The 19,125-nt window shown below is 44.2% G+C and overlaps 1 protein-coding gene across 1 annotated transcript; it reads right to left on the minus strand.

Annotated features, from left to right (window-relative positions):
• Positions 1-1,375: 1,375 nt before the first annotated feature.
• Positions 1,376-18,963, minus strand: DESI1 (desumoylating isopeptidase 1). The gene is made up of 6 exons (XM_055711571.1): positions 18,612-18,963; positions 8,410-8,431; positions 7,389-7,458; positions 6,633-6,742; positions 5,744-5,866; positions 1,376-4,535 (listed from the first exon to the last, which is right to left on the minus strand). The coding sequence occupies exons 1-6, from the start codon at positions 18,700-18,702 to the stop codon at positions 4,442-4,444; spliced, it is 510 nt and encodes a 169-aa protein (XP_055567546.1). The 5' UTR covers positions 18,703-18,963; the 3' UTR covers positions 1,376-4,441.
• Between the last annotated feature and the right edge of the window lie 162 nt (positions 18,964-19,125).

The following is a 19,125-nucleotide window of genomic DNA, read 5'->3' on the forward strand; positions in this document are numbered from 1 at the left end:
AGGCAGCAGTGCCACCTCGGGGCACTTCCCAAAATTGGGAAGTCTGCTAAAATACTGGTCAGTGTTCACATTTTTGCACTCCTACAGTGCCACTGGGTTAATGCTACCAGGAGAACTTTCCAAAACTTAATCTACCTGCTCTGCTTTCTCCCGATAATTTGTCATGCTGCTTTAGAAACTCTATTCAAGGCGAAACACCTCTCCCAGGACCCTGACTGCCATCTGGTATCAGCCAGTGAGGATCTGTGCCGTTACGGTTCCCCCAAGAGTATGAGTCTGCCTTTTGGTGAAGTGCACAGCTTGTTCCTTCATCTGGGTTAGCTCTGAGAACAGGGCTGCTGCAGCTGTTTCAGTTATTTAATACTTTGCACTTAAACCACTCTTGATACATTTCCTTGATTGCTGTTCAGATAGGCTGCAGCTGTCATCATGAATAAAACCTCTGTTATTAGCCGCAAGGGCAAATATTTGTTTGATGTTTAGAAGGCAAGCGGCTGTGAGCACTGGCTTACACTCTGGCCAGGCTGCCATTAAAGATTTTCCTTTTATAGGCATTCCCAGGTATATTATATAGGGCTACTACGGGCACTTCATAGCAAACCAGCACCGTAACTGATTAACATGGCCCAAAATAACCACAATCATGAATCTCTGTTAAAGCCCCTCCTGTATTACATTGATACAGATTGTTTGCTGTTATACAAACAGCAAACTCTGTGGTTTTATTTGAAAGGCACCGACAAGCGTTCAGAAGGGTGAACCAAGCAGAATTAATTTCCTCCCCAGAGCCAGGTAATACACCCTGCTCCTTAACTGCCCACCGGCCAAGGCATGATGGGCAGTGCTACATAATCCTCACAAACATCCCCTCTGCAGCTCCATAGAAGTAGACTTCATGCCTGCATTCCTAAAAGCTGCTTTTTTTTCCTTTTGAAAGTAGTAGAAAGTAGAAATCAGGAAAAGATTAGAGCCTTTTGCTATGTTTAAGCTCTATTTGGCCTCTTCTTCAACAGCAGATGTTAGACATTTAATTCTTGCACACTGAGATGAGCAAGGGCTGCACAAAACCTGTGCTGACAGAACACTCAGCGTCCACCCTTCATTCACCTCATCCAAGCTGCGTCAAGCCCCAGGAGCGCAGTCTTGATAAAATACACACTGCTTACAGAAGGAAAATTTTCTCAATTTAAGTAAGAAAAGTGCCTGCGACCAGTTCTAGCAAAGGGCAGTAGCCGCCACTACTTCCAGTAGCAGTACCTGGCACAAACTGCCTGGACAGTTTCTCATCTTGCACTTTCCAGCTGGGACCACTGCAGCTGGAAGTCAGCTGCATTCACTGGCAGCTGTGTGGATACAGACATTCAGACAGGAAAACTTGCTGTATTTCTTTTTATTGTAATAGAAAACCCCCCCACAAATCAAAACATCACTTTCTGCCTAAAGACATTATTAACATTTTTAAAATGGCATGGGGGAACCCCAGCAATACAAGACAGAATAGTAAGTGTGGGCAAAAGGGTTTTGTTCCCTCTCAGGAGTTCCATTTCCCTGCCCTCTTGTCAATCAGTTGGCTGAAGTTTGTCACCTATATACATTTACATACACTTCTCAGTCTAGTTTATATTCCTATGAGTACATACAGCTGGGTGGAATGTTGGGGGCACAGTCCTGCAATTTACATATAACCATCTTTGGAGAAAATGGGTTTCCTAAGAGGCCTACAGGGTACAGAGGTGGTTATCCAGTAAGACCAAGCAAACAGGATTCCCTCCTACAGCTTTTTTACCATGAAACACAGAGTAGATCCCAGGCCAGGAGACCCTCTAGGAGGTCCTTGGCTATTGCAAACCATATATGGCCAAGTGAAATTTCACTCAGTGACCTCGAAGCAGCAGCATTATCTCTGTAAAGGGGCTGCTCCGGATGGGAAAAGGCAGATTACAAAATGCATGGGGTGAGTATCTTCCTTTTCCTTCCTGCCTCCTGAGAGGATGTAAAAAGTCCTGAAGTAGGCAGCCCAGCAGAAACCAGGCTCAGGACCTTAAAGTGGTGGACATACAGAGGATATCTTCATTGTGCAAGAGTATGGGGCAGAATCTGTGGCACCGGTGCTTCCACCACAGGCAGCTGTGCCCGAACCGATAGCTTGCTGAAAGACAAGCAACCACAGCTGTGCTGCCTGTAGGTACCAAACTAGCATACCTAGATGTTGGACTGCGCTGTATCAGCTTGAGTATACCTGTTCAGTTGAGGAAGCGCCAAGATCCCTAACATGCTACAGTATTTTGTGGCACAGTCATGTGTATTAAGACAAAAGACCGGTTACTCTTCACAGAATAGGTATGGGAAAAGACTGGAGAGGATATACATACTAAACAGGACAACTAAGCTATGGCTTAGCAGAAAACAAACACTTAGCCAATCCCTCCTCTAGAAGCACCAAAAGGCATTCATAAAAGATTTGTTATAGAATGTCTTCTGCAAACAGGACATTTTGATAGGGAAAGATTGAAAGCTTTTGTATAAACTGATCTGTACTAACTGCTACAGTTGCTTCCAAGTCCAGTCCATCAAACAAAATGCTTAAGGAGAAGTTGATGACACAAGCAGAGAATGACAAGGAAAATAAAAAAAATCTAGTCTGCAAGGGCCACTGCTGTGCACTGAGGGTAGGTAAACACAAACCTGCAGAATGAACCGACGGTACCCTATTTCCACTAGTGCAGTGACTCCACAAGGTGCAGGGCAAGAGGATCTGTCAGAGTAACTAAACTTTAGTTTTCCTCCATTCCATCCCCTCAAAAATATGAACCATTACAGCCCACACTGAGTAACAGCACGAGAAACTTACCAAACTATATTATTCTAGGAGAAAGAGCCCAGCAGAGAAAAGACATCTCCCTTAGGTATGCAGGAAGTTTCCAGTACAAGAAATTTGAGATACAGGACTGAACTTGCAGCAATACTTTTCACAACAAAGCACTGGACAAAGGGCTATACACGTTTGCATAGATGCTTTTTCAGCAGCATCTGGGATGTGCAATCCCCATTTATAGGGCATCAGCAGTATTCTGGGGCTTGTCCGATGTCTTTCTTGTGTTCCTTCCTAAATATAACTGCTACAAAATTGTTCAGGACAATAATGTATATACATGCATGAAAATAAATCAGTGTGTGCCTATTCTTTCATTACCCTGATCTTTTTCCACCGCAAATAATTGCAAAGCTGTAAGAATCTTAAACTAGAAGATGCAGTATTGATACAATCTAATGTCAGTCTAAGGACAGGACTGCTTCTGCATGTATCCCAGTAAACTCAATTCTTCCATAGAAAAGCTTAATTTTACTCTTCCTCCTTTTCTTTACATTTGGGAAGACCTACCACTTATTTCTCTTACACTTAAGCAGAGCCCTCTCTGTGTTGGGCTTGACTGCTTTGGAAAGGACAGCACTATCAAAGCAAGCTGGAACTCCTACAGCGTCTGCAACTAAATATCAAAGGCAGAATTGGTCCGCCTTACATCATCGTGCAGTTGCCATTTTATTCCTGCCTTCCTGTACTGTAACTCAGGCTTGGTAAGAAAAAAACCAAACCAGCTCTTATGCAAAGGTAAATAGTTAACAGGGTTCTGTCTATCTGCTGATAGACTTACCTGCAAGAAAAGGAAACATTTCACTTCATTTTACTTTCACCTGAAATTGGTTTCTACCATTTCTGCCCATGAGATTCTGTCCTTTCAGTTGGTTCTTTCCTATAACTCTTGGGCCTAACATTATGAGGCTCTGGTAGCCTTCAGTTCCAGCCTCCCTCCCCACACATGGCTAGTCCTATTGAAAGTTTCAGCTTCTCAGTGTGACACTGACACACTGTTCAGCTTGACCACCTTTCCCACACAGCTGTGCTGCTGCAAATATTCTAGTCAGATGAGTTCAGCTTTTCCCCTGAGCAAATAACATAATGTCAATGAAATATGCAGAAGACTAATCCTGGGACACCTTCACTTCCTAGGCTACCAATACCTCCTTTGTCTTTTTGCTACAGACTTCAGCAAATAGCTCCATAATATAGGCAGTGACAGGAGAAAGACGCCAGGCTGCAAGGGATGGCTAGGACATCCCCTTATTTTCTCCAAATTGTGTAATGGGCCCTTGAACACTCACGGAATGAATTCTCACTTACCAGCACAGGAGTTACTTAGAAAGTGTCAGCCTACTCAGGCAAGACAGCCTTTATAAATTAGTATAATACTATTAGAAATTATGGCAATCTTTTTGGTAGCATTGTCATACATGCACCCTGATAAATCCTCTCCCTAGAAATTTTAAAACTTGTAACTTCTGTAGAGTTAATTCTGATGGGAAGTTATAAAATAGAAATCTGGTAGATTCATGTTTAAAAAGGAAGAGGCCTTGTGAGACTGGGCACACTCTGTCACTCCTGTTAGCTCTGTCCATTATGTCTGCTGAAGGTATTTCCTCCGGGTGGCTGGATCTGGATGGAGTCCAGGAGGGGCCTTAAAGCTTGTCCAAAAGGTCTGAAAAGGTAAAGAAATAAACATCTCAAACAGTTTACTTGATGGACAACTTCCCAAATAGCTTACTTGATGAACAACTTTCCCCATTTACTACTGAAGTGCACTCACTTCCTAGACTGCAATCAAACCAACACTGCAGAACCAAATTTGAAGACCAGACTTCCACTAAAAACTAAAGCAAACAAATTTAACCTATTAAAGAGAGTTTACTGTTCAATAACTAAGAATCTTAAACATGATTTTATATAAGCTAGTTCTGAGACCTAACATGCCCAGACTGCTAATGTGGTAATACTGTGTCTGAAACCAGCTTTTAGTAATTCATTCTACTTAAGCGTGCGAATGAAATCCCTGTTATGCAACTGCAATGCTCCATTAAGCACCACACCAATATTAAAGACTGCTAAAAGAATAGCCTCTACTTCCCTTATGAGAGAATGGTTCAACACTCACAGAATGATTTCTGTTGCAATCTGTAGCACCTGGTCTATCTTTCAATATGACTCACTCTGTTACAGACTTTATCTGATTTTGAGATATCTGAAGCAGTAAGAGCCCAGGGTAGAAGATACTCGTCTCACAAATAAGGTGGGTATACCACTATTATGAGAAGTAAGACCTAAATGATGGAACTCAAGATCCACTGGGATCCTCGTTAACTGAGAGTTAAAACCCCCCAAAACCAAAATCCAACCAAACAAAAAGAGTTGAGCTGAACTACCAAGCAGGAATTCTTTCCTCTTTTTCATGTTCTCTTTTTATATCCTAACTTTAAAACTGCAGAGTTAATTTTAAAATTACATCTCCCCCGCCTCTTCACAAGCAAAGCTGACACCTTCACTGCAACTACGGTGCTTAGATTAAGAGAAGGGACCTTTAACAGATACTGGCTTCCCAAGACAAGAAAACTTGCACCATTTTCTGAAACTTTCTACGCTTGTCTGGTCACATGTAAGACACCAACACAAAGTAACTAGTTTAAGTTAAAGGCAGAAGAACAGCCTTCTCTTGTTTTCTTAGTAATACCAGTGCCAGTCAGCACTTGTTACACAGTGTTGTAACTGTTGAAGTAAAGCAAATAGCACCCTATCCTTAATCTTATGCTAGCTCTGACAGAGCCAGCAGAAACTGGTACTGCAGGCTCTGTCAAATGTTGAAGCTTTAGCATGAAGCAATATGCTATAGAGAGGAGCAGCATGCATACTCACGTGGCAAGAACTTCAGCTGGAAGGTCAGTGATATAGGAAGGGATTTTTCTTCCTGTCAGGAACTGTGCCACTTCATTACTGAAGGTGTTGCAGTTATGTTCAAAGAGGTTGTAAGACTCTCCTCTGTACCACAGGAAAGGAATTGAAACATAAAAAGACAGACTCAGCAATAAATTTAACAAGCAGAAAAACTTAGACCCCTAATGAGGAACATCTCCTTACACTTTTCCTTACAAAGAATTCCAAGGCAAAATACAGACAGCAATTCACCTTCAAATTCAACCGAATCGGAGTGGAAAATGACATCTCTCTGCATCACTGACTTTATACAATGCTTTTTTGGAGGATAAGTGAGGTCAGGTTTCTTCAATTAAAACCACAGAAGGAATAACAAGAAATCACAGGAATTATTGATGTTGACGTATAGCCAGAACACTAAATGCTGTTTCCTGTCCTTGCGTGAAGTAGCCTAGACTCTTTAACAGTCAGTATCTTGCTTTTACTCATCTGAAGGTTGGCAGCTTTATTACAACGCTTCACCTGTGACTTGTGGGGCAAAGCACTATTTACTGCAATATTTCATATAATGCCTTCATTTTCCCTGGTGATTCTCTGAAAGGCATTTCAGGCCATTTTAGGAAAAACAACATTAAAGACTTCCTGGCAGAATGCTTTCCCAGCCTAGCTCAAGACTAGCACATCAGAGGGAGGCCTAGCTGGTGGCTCCTTGTATACCAATGCATCAGTTCCAGTCTTACATTTGGAGAGCACCAAATAATACAGTAAGCAGACAAAGCTTCGTAAGCAGGATTGGTTTTATAACACCTTCCTTTATTCTGCATCCTTTCCCCTCATGGCTTTTTTTATTACAGTACAAGCTGCCACTTACCGAAACATCGATTCCCCCAAAGAGGAAAGATATTCCAGAAAAATTTCTTCTGTGACTTCAGTGTTTCCCAGGTCAACAACTGAGTCTGGAGGGCCAAGAAGTGTCCCTCCCTGTAAAAATTAACAGCCAAGAGACAATGTTAAATGAACAGACTGAATTCATTTGGAAGACTACTGAATAGAGCTATTGTGGCTTGTCCAGGCGCAAAAGGAGGAACTTTTCGTATGTTTGTCAAGCAAAAAGCCCCACTGGCCTCCCCTGTTCTGCACTTGAGAATGAGAAGTAACATAGAACCCACATTTCAGCTTGTATACTTGGCTCTTTGTGCTAGAAGTTCCAAGCTATGGCAAAATTCTGCTGCAGAAGAATGGCCCATCAGTTTTGCCTCCCCAAGAATAGAAAGGTTCTGTTGACAAAGCATCATGACTTTTTTAATCTTAAAAAGGATGCCTTGAGTTGCCAAGTCTGCATGGAAAGCCTAATGATACAGAATTAGACAAGGTGTCACTCTGGCAACGCAGCTGCAGAAGGCACCTTGGACAGATAAGACTCTATCAACAGAAGCAACTCCCAACCTGTATTTAGTTGGGCTTAAATCCACTGTCCTTTTCCCCAGATGCCCCAGGCAACGATGGCAAGCAGCCACATCTGGCTGAATTCAGATGCCTTTTGCAGCTTTTCTAGAAGACAGTGACACAAGCAATTCTGATCAAGTTACCATAACACAAAATTATCAGAAAAATAAGTTTAACTTACAGGTGCACAGCTGGAGATTCCTCCGCTGCCATAGAAGAATTCATCCTTGTGGACTATTATGGAGGTGTGCCTGCCACAGAGGACAAAATCCAGGTGAAACAAAGGAAATATTTAACATAGCACATAAATCACTGGTAAATTTAGGTGCTCAAGAACATTGTGAAGTGAATAACTGAAAGAAAAGGCCAACACGTTTCTGTGAATAGGAACAGGATCTGCTGGGACATGAATGGATATGGAAGCAATGATTATCAAGCCTACTGTAACTCTGTAAGCAATTGGGAATGAACAGGCTTAGTTAGGTGCCCAAGCATGAAGGAAGATATGACAAGAGGGACTTTCACAACAGCAGAAGATCTCCAGCAGCCTCTTTCAGCTAACAGGCTGAGGGTAAAGTCACAGAGGTGGAGAGATGGAGCTAGTCCTGCTACCACATTGACAGAAGCACATGTCTGAGAGACACTGACTGAGAGGGCCAGACAATCACTGGAGATGGATCAATTCAATAGAGAAGAAAATGGATTGACAAGGTGGGTTGGGTTGGTTTTTTTTTTTACCCTTTTTTTTAAAAAAAATCCTCTTAATATGAATTATAGCAAATTGGGGGCTGTTTTGTAACCAAATGTAGCCACTGTTCTTATATGCCAGAAGGCCTGATTCTGTAATACCTTCCTTGCACCTATTCTTTTACATTTAGCCATGACTGCAATTAGAAGACCAAGTGCTTGGGACAAGGACATCCTACCCTTGAAAAAGTATACAAGTGCACTAAAACGCAACTGCTACTACCAACACTTTTTTCATGGGGTCCACTGAGCATTGAATGGAAAAGTTTAACCAGCACCTGACTGTACATCACCTTACTGTCAATCTGTAGTCAGGAACAAAAATTGCCTTGGTTTCTCTTCAGCACCAAAATGTTCTTAAGATCTGAACTATTATATATAAGCTCATATTGAAAATACTTCCCATAGCACAAAGTGTTTAACACACATTATGCAATTTAAATCTAGTCACTTACCAGATGCCATCCAGTTGTTTCCCTGTATGCAGAGAAAAGAAGAGTTATTAGCAATGTATTTTCCAGATTTCAGCCTACTTTCTGTCAGTTACTTAGGAACCATGCTTATTATTTCACCATGACAGTAATACCAAAGATTTTATCCCAGAGCTGCTTCTAAAGAAACAGAATGTCATTCTTTCAAATTAACTACTCCATCCATTTTACTGCTGTACTTTTTTCCTCCTGCATGTAGAGGTGGCAATGCCAACCTATGCCAGTGCTTATGTTCCTTGGGCTTTTGTCTACAGACCAAGAAAAAAAACCCTCTTCCTAAAATTAGAGTCTTCAGTCAGTTCCAGAAGAGCTGAATTTTACACTGATTTCATAACTGCAGGCAGCTAGCCAGCACAGAGTATTCCGTTTTCTTTTTCAGTAACTGATGAGAGATCTGACTTGAATACATGATCTGTGGTGATAGTCTCTATAATCTATTCAATGGTTTCCTCCTTTTCCTCCCTCCTCTGCCCTTAAAAATTAAGCTTAAGTGGGAGTTGGGGGAGAGAAGTACAGTGTTGAAATTTATGCAAGTTATAAAACTGTGTTTTGTAGAACACAGCAGCAAAGCCTTGCTTCAGGCACCACTAAACTGATAGCATCACTGTGCCTTAGAGAAAGTCTTTTCTGAAACGTGTTTCCAGTTCCCCAGAAGTGGGAAACCTAAACCTCTGTGTTCATGGTAGGATCTCAAGACCAGACCTCTCTTCAAAGGGTTCTAGGCTCAATTATTTTATCTGTCATAACCTAAAGGCTTGGTCCCTCTTTGTAAACTTGTAGACAGCGACAGCACGCTATGACAGATACACTACAACTTCATTTTGCCAAACAAGGTGCATAACACCCAGAAAAGTGGATTTAGAACAGAAAAACTTTGCGCATACCAACATTTGGTATTCTCCTGAACCCATGCAGCAGACCAAGTGCTCCTCTGCCATAGCTTCTGCTTGCAGCAGGCTCCTGATCCTTTTAGTCACCCTCCACATATAAGCGCTCTCCCCCAACAGACCACTTCCCACACCACTATCCTTTATATCCAAGTAGCACCTCTTCCAAGATGTTTTGTTGTTACTGTTCAACTTTTGGATACCAGAATGTGATGTGATGATCTGCTAAAGTCATCTGCAGGTTTCCCAGAGCTGTATGAAAGACCACTGCAAACATGATAAAAAGAAGACACCTGAGCATGAAAGGCACCGTTCTAGTAAAAATTTGTTCAGAAAGCACTAATGGATTAATTTTTGCCCAATAGCTTTGCTCTGGTTTGGACACCATCTGCTTGCATCACACCAGCCTCAGGCCTCCCAAAGGTAGCCACTGATCTTGATTCCTAAACCCTGGCCATTATGCCTAGATATTATCCTCCTTCTTTAAACACAGCCTCAGAGCCATGGTCTTTTTTTTTTTTTAAAATGTTTTATTCAAATGCTTGTGACATTCAGGCTTTTCCTAGCTATCTTAAGGGCCACTCCCTTAACTGACTTTACCTCAGGATTTGGTTGCATCCCTCATCACACTGTCAGCCTTGCCTCTCCCTAGCAACTATTCCACCAGCCACTCTGCTTGAATTCCCACAGCTTATGGTGCTGAAACTGCACTGTGACTGTTTTTCAAAGGCTGAAATCAGATACTCAGTATAACAGTAATTCATTCCACTCATTAAGAAAATGTTTGGCAAAAATGCAGCTCAGCTCAATTGCATTCCCCTGCTCTTCCCCCACAATTCCCACAGAGCATGCAGAACATTACATACTGGGCCCCAGTTAATGTCATCAGTGGCCTAAAGCTAAACAGTAGTTTGATGGAGCAGTATTTCATCCCTCAGCCTCCAGGATGCTGGCTTCTCTGCTGAAACTTTAGGGGTCATTCTTCTGCTGATTTCCAACTTCTTCTAAGATACCTGGTGCAGTAGCAGTGATGGGGTACATTGTCTCAGTTCCACTTGTCCTGTGGGAAGACTTTCTTTGATTGTCCTTACTTAGATCAGTGCCACAGTATCAATGGCCTACAGGGAGGCAGAGGCATCACCATTCCCTTTCTATAGGCAGAGGGTCTTGGGGTATTTATCCCCTCCTCCTCTGTCAAGGCTGCTTTGGCCTGTGAGTGCCAGGAGTCAATATGCTGCTGTGAAGAAGCCATAGCTGTTCACGAGTTCTTTCTCTTGGTCAAAACCAACTTTCTGACATCATCAGGATTGGGTAAAAAGAGGAACAAAACTGACGAGAATAATCCTTCAAGAATTCTGGGAAAAAGATGTTTATGTATCCAAGTAAGGAATAAACAATCACTACCATATTTTTTCTGCTCGAGACTGAAGCAAAATAGGCAGAGATAGATACCTGCTTCAGACAGGGGCTGTATAAGACTGGAGGCAGGAAAAAGGCTGTTGTGACAATAGAGACATCAGTTGAAGTGAGCGCACACAGTTTTGAAGTAGGTGGATTGATCTGTCACTACTATGGATCACAGCCAGACAGCAAGCATATTCACTGTCAACTCGTTGCACAGAAACGTAGGCATGGAGTAGGATGAAGGCCAAAAGATAGTAGCAATGATGAGAGAAGTGGAGCGGTGTGTTGCAACATCCCAGGAGCATTTGCTGCTCCTTTAATGTGTCCCATCCTGTTGCACACCTCAATCCTCTGGCCCTTGTTCCACACCTTTCCCATCGGAGCTTCTGCCTTGCGCTCTGGAGCTGCTAGAAACCAATGACACTGCAAGCCCATCAGCAACACGCCAGGTAAGGTACAGTGCACTGCCCCAACTCTAGCAGGGGGCCTGCAATAGGCTCTACCTCTTCACTTTGCACTGTTAGTGTTCCACATATCTGTTAATAAGTTATTACCCATTTGTTCACATTAAATCGCTGTTTTCCACTAGAAACTTGAACTTTATCCCTCAGGGCAGAGAAACAAACCATTTCAAAAGGCAGCATATACTAGAATTGTATCTGCCCTTTTGCATCCTAAATGGAAAAAAACCCAAACATCTTAATATTCACTTTCACACACATTTCCCGCAAACAATGATGAAAGGCTTTCCACAAAGTTGCCACTTTGCACCTAGATTCTGCATGCAGGTGAAAGTTAGAGCAGGTGCTGACAATGTCACAGGTGCTGCCAGGAACCTGCTTATGCAATTACAACACCTACTTGAAAAGATCATTGCAGCAAAGGCTACTACACGTTGGGCTGCTCTAGCATGACTGCAGCCAGCAGCTAAAGAGAGGTGACTCTCCCCTATTCAACGCTTTTGAGACCACGTCTGGGGTGCTGTGTCCACTTTTGGATCCCCTAGTGCAAAAGACACTGACATACTGAGCTGGAGCACTTGCTGTAGTGAAGAGTGTCTGAGAGAACTGATCTGCTCAGCCTCAAGAAGAGAAGGCCAAGAGTCTTTATCACTGTCTACAACTACCCGTTAGGGTATGGAAGGAAAAGGAGCCTTGTTCTACTCAGAGGTGCACAGTGGAAGGTGACAGGTGCTAGCTGGAAAATGGGAAATCCCCAATCCAGTAAGAGGAGAGAAAAAAAAGTTACCATGAAGGTGATCAAACACTGGAGCAGGGGTCCAGAAAGCATATGGGCTTTGCAACCTTGGAGATACTCAGAACTCAGCTGCCCAGGGCCCTGAAGAATCTGCTCTCGCTGGATCTACCTTGAGCAGGACCTCCAGAGGTCCCTTTCCACCAATGCAGTTCTCTGTATGAAAAAAACCTAAACAAAATTCAGGAAAGGGACTTTGCATTAGACTGCAGTCCAATCCTGGGGGACTCCTCTCTGGCTGCTACACATGAAATCTGTAGCAAACAACAGGCAGTAACTGCCAGGGCAGTAACAGAACATCTCTTGCCAAGTGGAGCTGCCTATCTTCACAACGCAGGTCTGTCTGAGGCTGCTCAGCTAGGTCAGTTTGTGCCAAGCACTGGTTTGATGATCTTAACAGGGCTGCTGACCTGCTGTTTTTGCTTGGCCCCTATAAAACATTAACCAGGCTGGCATTGTGGAAAACACATGCCAGATCTGCAGCACTGATGACAGTAAGGCATCCGTGGTAGCTCTCCAGCCTGCTGCAGACAAAATAAAATCCCCTTCTGCCACTGGTGGACTGTGCTTGGTTAGAAGCAGTGTGAGCCTCTCCAATGACAACACTGCTGGGGAATCCCATGCCTAAGAAACCTGCCATTATTGGCCACATATGCATCACCCAGAGACATATAAGACCAAGAACTTTTGGTATGCTGCTGCTGTTTCCCATGCTGCACAGCTGGCTGTTGTCATCTCAACTCCGAACTGACTGACAGAGGAGTAAGTCAATGGCCACCAGCTTTTGAGGAACGTGGGCAGCTTCCCTTTCCTGCTGCTCAGCAAGAATCTCAGTGTTGTTATCTGTTGCATCATCTAAGAGGTTCTGTATAGACCTTCATGGACACCATCTTCCTGCTGAAGTTTTGCCTCTGTTGGTGATCCTCCTATATGACTCTTCGTGACCTTCTCTCAAACTCAGACATTGCACAGAACAGGTGACAGCCCACAATCACTGCCACTCCTGAACAAGCTCACATAAAGCAACTGGGGCAGCCTGCACTAAGGAGTTACATCTTGCCTTCTGTTGGACATTGTCCACTATATACAAAATATGTTGCTCGCAGCTTCTGAAGGCCTGATACACACACCAGTCCCAACAGTATGATCAAGCAAGGATCAGCACTGCTCTGTTTCCACAGCCAGCTGCCCAAGTGACAGCATGAACACAGTATTGCTGTAGTGGTGCTATGGCACAAATTGTATCCAGGCCTTGCAGTGACGCTTTTCAATAAAGCTGCCTCTGGCAGCACTGTCCAGCTTAAAAAAATAGAGGGTCAAGTTTGCCAGGGAGCCTCCCCAAATAATCCTACAGTGCAATAGAGTTTATATCCTGTAGTCAATTGAGTGGTCTAGAAGAAGGGATTGCAAATACCATCTGGGATACTGACTGACATCACCATATTTCATGCTTTTCCACTCCTTACCGCAACACTCCAAACTCCCATGGCATGCTGCAATGTGGACAGGCCTATACACTGGTACTGCCACCAAACCCAACACATTTACTCATAATCTGAGGCTGTCTATTATATAGAAAAGTCTAATTCCCCAGTCATTTCCATTTGAGCTGCAAAAGCCTTTAAATTGTAAGCATTACCCTTTACTCAATACCTACGGCAAAGATAACCCAGATGATGCACATGCATAGAACGCAAAGCAGGAACATGCTGGTGGAACGATGCTCTTTTGGGAATCTACTGTCCATCCAGGCGAAACAGAGAAACAGCAAGATGCCTAAAGAGTTTTAATATTCCAAGGGATAGAGTGCTGTTGAACAAGAGAGGTGTTGCCAATTTAGATGTACACACTTAATCATACAACAATTAGCGCCCATGGTCAAGTTACCAGGCATCAGCTGTCCCACCATAATTGCCTGTGTGCAAGCTCAGCCTGAAGCATGAGGCTATTCAGCTTAATTTGTCTGCTTCCACCATGACCTAATGCAAAGCAAGCTACCTTGTGTTTGTCCCAGACCATGAACATGGGTGTGAAAGTTACTGTGATATATCTGTGAGTTTAGGGTGATGGCTTGTCAGTCTTTGGAAACCTGGTCACATACAGATCAGGTGATCTTTCAATCTTTCAGTCTTCCACCCCCGCCACCCCCACTTGCTGAGGGGTACTTATATGGATCTGTTCTGAAAATACTCACTAGAACTCAGGAGAAGATGCCAATTCAGCATAGATCTGTGTGCTTAAGCATCTCTAAGATACAAATTGTTTGAACGAGGCAGAGTATCACCTGGCAAGCAAACAAGTTTTTTTATTTGCTGTTATTTTTCTTTAAAACATTCATAGCTCAAATATTTTCACACTGCTTACATGAGCTAAAAACCTATGAGAAAAATACAATGTTCAAATGCAGTAAACAATTGCAGGACCCTCAGCTTAGTCACAGGAATGTGGAGAATGAAGTAGTGAGATTTGTTTGTTGTACAACTGATTCAGGAGACTATCATTGTTAGGATATGAGGGTATTTTGAAAGATGCAAGCAATCCCATACAATTCTGGAATACAATCAAACAGGATTACTTCCATGCTTGGATTTATCTGGAAGGCCAAGCAGAAGGAAGATTAGATGCTCGCCAATCTATTTCACTGACACAGTTAATTTGTTAATCTTGAGGGCCATGCGATGTAGTTTATTCCTGTGCATTTTAAATATCAAGTGAAAGTGGTGTTTGTATATTAATCCAAATTATTAGACTGAAAGGAAGAAAATTTCTGAGACATGAAGGAACTATATAAGGAGGCGGGTACTTAGTTTACCCCATTCAGAACTCAGGGAATCCATCCCTCAGCACAAGAACAACACCTGTTCCTGAGCTGTAAAGAAAGAATAAGCAGCTTAGTATTTTTAACAACATATCTATGCTCTGCAATGGATATGTCAGGCCCAGAAGACCGTAAAACACCACAAAAAAGTAACAAACTGGTCTCCTGTGGAAATGGAAGCAATACAATTCAGTCAACCAGTGTGGTATTTCTAGCAGTGCATTGCTTTGCACATTGTTGTAATTTCCTTAGGCTAATTATCAAGATTCCTGCCCTTTTTGAATTGAAAAATATCTTAATTAGTCAAGCACTTCCTCCTATATGCTACCCAGGGTGCACAACAAGCAAAAAAACTAACGGAGAGGGAGAAGTCTGCTTCAGTTCCCTTCTCCTTGAGGTGCCTAGAAAGACCAAGAAGTAGGCTGGATTGGGGAAAGGTAATGCACTTGATTTTCATGAAATCCCTAGCAAATGCTCTGGAGCAAAGCTGATGGAATCTCACACTGGAGCAATTCAAAACTCTTCAGAGTGAGTGGAGGAGAGGCACAGTAATGAGCTGGGTCTGGGAAAAAAGGAACAAAGAAGGTGGTACCTCCTTTTAGCAGTTACCTTTTGCTCTGATGCTTTCTGGGCTGTTAAGTCCCTACAGCTGAACGCACCACTTAAAAATTTCAACTGACACATACTCCTAGTCAACTCACCATTCATTTATACTACACTGAGCCAAAGCTGATGTGGTAAATGAAGCGCCTGTCCATTCTGTGAGTCACATAAGCAATAACCTCAGTTACAGGACAGAAGAACTTTGAGAGCTCCGAGACATCTTTCTTTAAGCCCATGATGCAACAGGATTTTAACCTTCCTTAAAAGATTTCTCTGCCTTTGGACATCTACTTCAAAATCAGCACTGCAAGCTGAACTATTCTGTTTTCCTCCCCACCCTCCACAGAATCAGGTGGATTGTTTTCTGTCTTGAAAACAGAAATCTCACAGCATTCAGGTTAACATTTGTTATTAGATCGTGTAGTTGGACAAATTGTAGTCTCATAAACTGAGAACAGGGGAGAGGGAGAACATTACCTGTAGAGAAGATGCATATAGAGCAACAGCACACAAAAATTAAACACACCACTTCTGATATCAAAGCCAATTGAATCACAATATTTGGTCACATATACTTTAGAATAGAAATATTAATTGAAAAGTTACAGGAAACTCACAGGAAAGTAAGAACAACAAAAGCAGGCTGAGTAGAAAAAGAGTAAACTTGCCAAGAAAAGTGAAGATGGGCCTATGGGGCATGACTAAGTCACTCTAAGGCCTGCTATGAACAGTGCTGTATAGCTCTGCCTTCCAGGTTCACCATTCTATGATGATGGAGAACCGATAATGAAAAAGGTGGGATAACATTTAGTAGTGAGAGCTGATCCTTGAATGCCATACTGACATAACCCTTAATGCCTCTGGATCCTATTAGCACCACTGAAGACACCATGTGGTGATGCTCTTGCATGGTCAGACCCATACGAAGGGATTCATCCCTCTCTGGCAGGGTGATCTGAGCTTATTTTTGAGCATGCTAGGAATAGATTTTAGCACAATCAACTAACATATTTGTTTCTTCTTTCTAGAACACATGTGCTTCCAATACAGGTGATGTTAGAGAATTATCACTCAAAGCAAAAGCATTGTTTCAATCAAACTTGGTGTCTATGAAAGAATACGGTAAGTAGAAATGACAAATGTTTAGTCATCTAAGAAATCCTTTCCTCTTCAATTTCTGTGACTTTCCCTGGTGGCATACGGTTTATAAACATCACTGACAAAAAAAAAAAAAAAGAAAAATAGCTATTGACCACCTGAAAGCTGATGTACAGAGAAGTAGCAACACTTTTCTTTGTTCTTCAAGAAAGAAAAGGTGTGTACATGAGGGAAGAGGAGTATTCTCTCCATCACTTTGCTCTCAGGGATGTTTCTAAAATAATCTGGAGGTATGACAGAGCTGACTAATCACACAGAAGAGACTTGAAGGAAAAAAGGAACAAACAATTATTTGTTTTATGGACAATCCAGTCACCGGACCCACATAATCCCAAATATTCTGCAGTCTGCATTGTCACTGTGACCACACAGGCCTAGTTGGCCCTGTTCCATGAACACGTCTGAACTCAGCTAGTTACCAGGCAGTACTAGCAAGCAACATTTCCCACACTACCAAGAGATGGGTTCAGATTTTTAAGTTTTTCCTTCCATTACTTGGACTCCTAGAAATTCAGCACCAAATCATATCACATGCACAAAGTTTTTAAGTTGTTGTTTGGATAGCATAAAAAGCACTAAAACCGAAGTCATTCACTAAGTGTTTTTATGTGCAAATTCAGAAAGCTACAAGGACCCAAGATTAACTTTGTGGGTAAGGAGAGCTAAAAAGCCTTGATCTATGTGAAGACTGGCATAAAGATACACATAGTGACAACCTGTTTCTGTACAAGTCTTTGCTCGGACCAACACTTTGAAATAAAACTGGTTAAAATCTGCTCTCCTCAAACACAGGGAAAATCATGTACACATGTAATCCATATGCAAAGGTTTATAACTCTTAGCATAAGGTAAAACATGACTGCTACAAACAGATGAAAAGTTACTTCCCTGAGGGCTACAACAGAAGCAACTCTGACCACACACAAAGTTTTTGAGGTTATCCAGTGCAGGAAACACACTCAAAGTTGGTGTTGCTGGCTGGCTGGCTAACAGAGCACATCACATACAATCTTTGGAATATTTTCTTCTAAACTTGGCAAGCCTATAATTGATGTGTATGAAACCTCATGCTAAGAATTATTTGGACCTTCATTTTAAGCTCTCAGGAAAGCACAGCAACTCCTTGTGGGACAGATGAGCAAAGCGAATGCCAACAAACTGTAAAACAAGATGACATGAAGCAATCTGTTCAGTCACCGAGCCTGTTGAGAAGTCTCTTTTCACACGGACTGCTGGCCTGCACGTAACTGGCATAAACCACTCTCTCCTCACGTTCCTAATCCATTCTCCCAAAACTTCAAGCAAAAGCTAAGGTTCCTTTACACCCCTGGTCCGAGGTTCTGTTGGACGCACACACATCTTTGATAAGACACAACAAACTTCACAGATCCCCTGGAGCGAGAAGGTGGCCACTCACACACCACAACCTGCGCCGACCTGGGCCTCAGCGCAGCCTCACCACAACATGGAGCCCCTTGAACTCCACAACCCTGTCAGCAGCAGGCGGCCTTCTCCAGCTCAGCCTTCCTGCCAGGGCATCAAGCAGCCGGGGCGCCAGGAACTGTGCTTTCCGTCGCTTCAGGGGCTAAGTAATACTTTTAATTAGCCTTCAGTAAACGATGCCAACGAAGCGGCAAAGAACGGGAGGAGGCTGTATGGATCCCGTTCACCTGGAGCCACCTGACTGACAAGGGAGGCCGGGAAGCTGCGGCTAAGGAAGCCCCACGTCGTCCCCACGCACCGGGCCGCGGGCCAGGCCTGCACGGACCCGCACGCCGCCGCCGCAGCCCGGTGCCCGCAGCCGCCGAGCGCTGCCCGCGCCCTCAGGGAGCCCTTCCCCGGCGGGCCGCTCCCTCGGGAGCGCCGCACCGGGCGGGGAAAAGCCACCCCCGGGGCCCATTTCCGCGCCGTTCCCCGGCGCAGCGCGGCGAGGCTGGGCAGTGGCGGGGGCACACGGGTCCCCGGAGGAGGCGGCGGCGGGAGGGCCGGGCCGGGCCCCGCGCGGAGGCGGGGCGGTGCCGGTGTTCCCGGCGTGCTCTTACCCAGCATGAGGGGGCTGAGGCGCCGGGCCATGCCCTTGGACAGGTCGTAGACATAGAGCTTCACAGGGTGCAGGGCCAGCGGCTCCTCCATAGGGGTGCGGGCACGGCCGCCGGACGGCACCCGGAGCCCTGACAGACACCCGCCGCCCGGCCGGGCGCCGGGAAGCGGAGGAGAAGGGGAAAGAGCGGCCCCGGTGCCGGTCCCGCCGCCGCTCCCGGGTGCGGCGGCACCAGCCGTGAGGTGACAGGCGGAACAGAAGGGGCGACGCTGGCTCCGCGCATGCGCAACAGTCGCCGACCGGCCCGGCTGCTCTGTCACTGCGCCGTTATGCAGCGCGGCGATTCCGGCCTGGGGCCTTAAGGGCGGAGCTAGAGGCGGCGGGCGGGGACGGGGAGCCCCCCTGCCATTGGCTGAAGCTCGGTGCCTCTTCCGGCTTGCGAACCGGAGCCACACGCAAGGCGGGGAGAGCTCCCGCCTTCTTTTCCTCGCCGCAACCAATCCTCGCCGAGGAGA

The sequence above is a fragment of the Falco cherrug genome, chromosome 5, assembly GCF_023634085.1.
Source record: "Falco cherrug isolate bFalChe1 chromosome 5, bFalChe1.pri, whole genome shotgun sequence".
In the NCBI taxonomy this organism is placed as follows: domain Eukaryota; kingdom Metazoa; phylum Chordata; class Aves; order Falconiformes; family Falconidae; genus Falco; species Falco cherrug.

What these genes read in the sequence shown, in the direction of transcription:
- DESI1 (XM_055711571.1), bottom strand. Translation starts at nt 18,702, where the DNA reads ATGGAGGAGCCGCTGGCCCTGCACCCTGTGAAGCTCTATGTCTACGAC. An exon ending in CCTCAGCCCCCTCATGCTGG is followed by an intron (nt 8,432 to 18,611) that starts GTAAGAGCACGC and finishes CTCTGCATACAG; the next exon opens with GGAAACAACTGGATGGCATC. An exon ending in GAATCTCCAGCTGTGCACCT is followed by an intron (nt 6,743 to 7,388) that starts GTAAGTTAAACT and finishes TAATTTTTACAG; the next exon opens with GGAGGGACACTTCTTGGCCC.